The sequence below is a fragment of the Austrofundulus limnaeus genome, unplaced genomic scaffold, assembly GCF_001266775.1.
Source record: "Austrofundulus limnaeus strain Quisiro unplaced genomic scaffold, Austrofundulus_limnaeus-1.0 Scaffold1756, whole genome shotgun sequence".
Lineage (NCBI taxonomy): Eukaryota > Metazoa > Chordata > Actinopteri > Cyprinodontiformes > Rivulidae > Austrofundulus > Austrofundulus limnaeus.
Genome location: NW_013954158.1, coordinates 2,644 through 3,488, shown reverse-complemented (window position 1 = coordinate 3,488; position 845 = coordinate 2,644). Strand labels below are relative to the sequence as shown.

At 46.9% G+C, this 845-nt stretch overlaps 1 protein-coding gene across 1 annotated transcript; it reads left to right on the top strand.

Annotated features, from left to right (window-relative positions):
• Positions 1-44: 44 nt before the first annotated feature.
• On the top strand, positions 45-588 carry LOC106536290 (serologically defined colon cancer antigen 3 homolog; the record flags this gene model as incomplete). Its single annotated transcript, XM_014033498.1, is given in 2 exon segments — positions 45-107; positions 449-588. Coding segments are annotated over 2 exon segments (203 nt in total), but the record flags the coding sequence as incomplete, so codon positions are not given.
• Between the last annotated feature and the right edge of the window lie 257 nt (positions 589-845).

Below are 845 nucleotides of genomic sequence, written 5' to 3'. Positions count from 1 at the left end.
TGTGTGTGTGTGTGTGTGTGTGTGTGTGTGTGTGTGTGTGTTAGAGGCGAGCAGTGAAAGCAGAAAACAGTGTCTCCAAATTGAAGGCGGAGCTTCAGCAGCTCCAGGTGAGTCAGTCTGACACAAACATGTACAGTATGTGTTCATACATTCTACTGCCGGCTTAATCTGTTTCCTGATTGGCTGCACCTGAGCAGGTGTGATTTACCGGTTTCAGTTGGTGCTTCCTGTTTGCTTTAACTTTTGTCCCAACTTTTTATCAAACTTTCTTCATGTTGAAGCCAATGACGCAGATTGATTTGGACTTGGGGGCTCGTCCGGGATAATCTGGACTTTTATAGCTCAAAGTGTTATTATTATGTTTACATGAAAGCAGCAGAACCTTCATCACTCTGAACAGAAACAAACAACAAACAAGCCTAACAGCGGCGTGTTTGTCTCGTTTGAGGTGGAGGTGGACGCGCTGCGATCGGAGAACAACAACCTGAAGACAGCAGAGTCCCAGGTCGTCATGACGATGAGACAAAACGCTCAGGTGGCGTCCAAGTACCTGAGCAAGACTGCAAGCCACGCCCACTCCTCCATACGGTCAGTGGCTGCACTAACACACACGCATCTACGAACGAGTGTAAATGCTTCTTTGGAGATGAGTTTTAAATGATAAAACCATCAGTGATTGGTCGGTTCAGGTCATGTGACCTCTGGATGTTGAACAGGAGCCTCAACTAAACCTGATGAGAACATCTGTTTGCAGTTCCTTCATGTTCCACCAGATGGAGCCAAACTGTCCCACCTGTCACTTGATGACAGTGTGTGTGTGTGTGTGTGTGTGTGTGTGTGTGTGT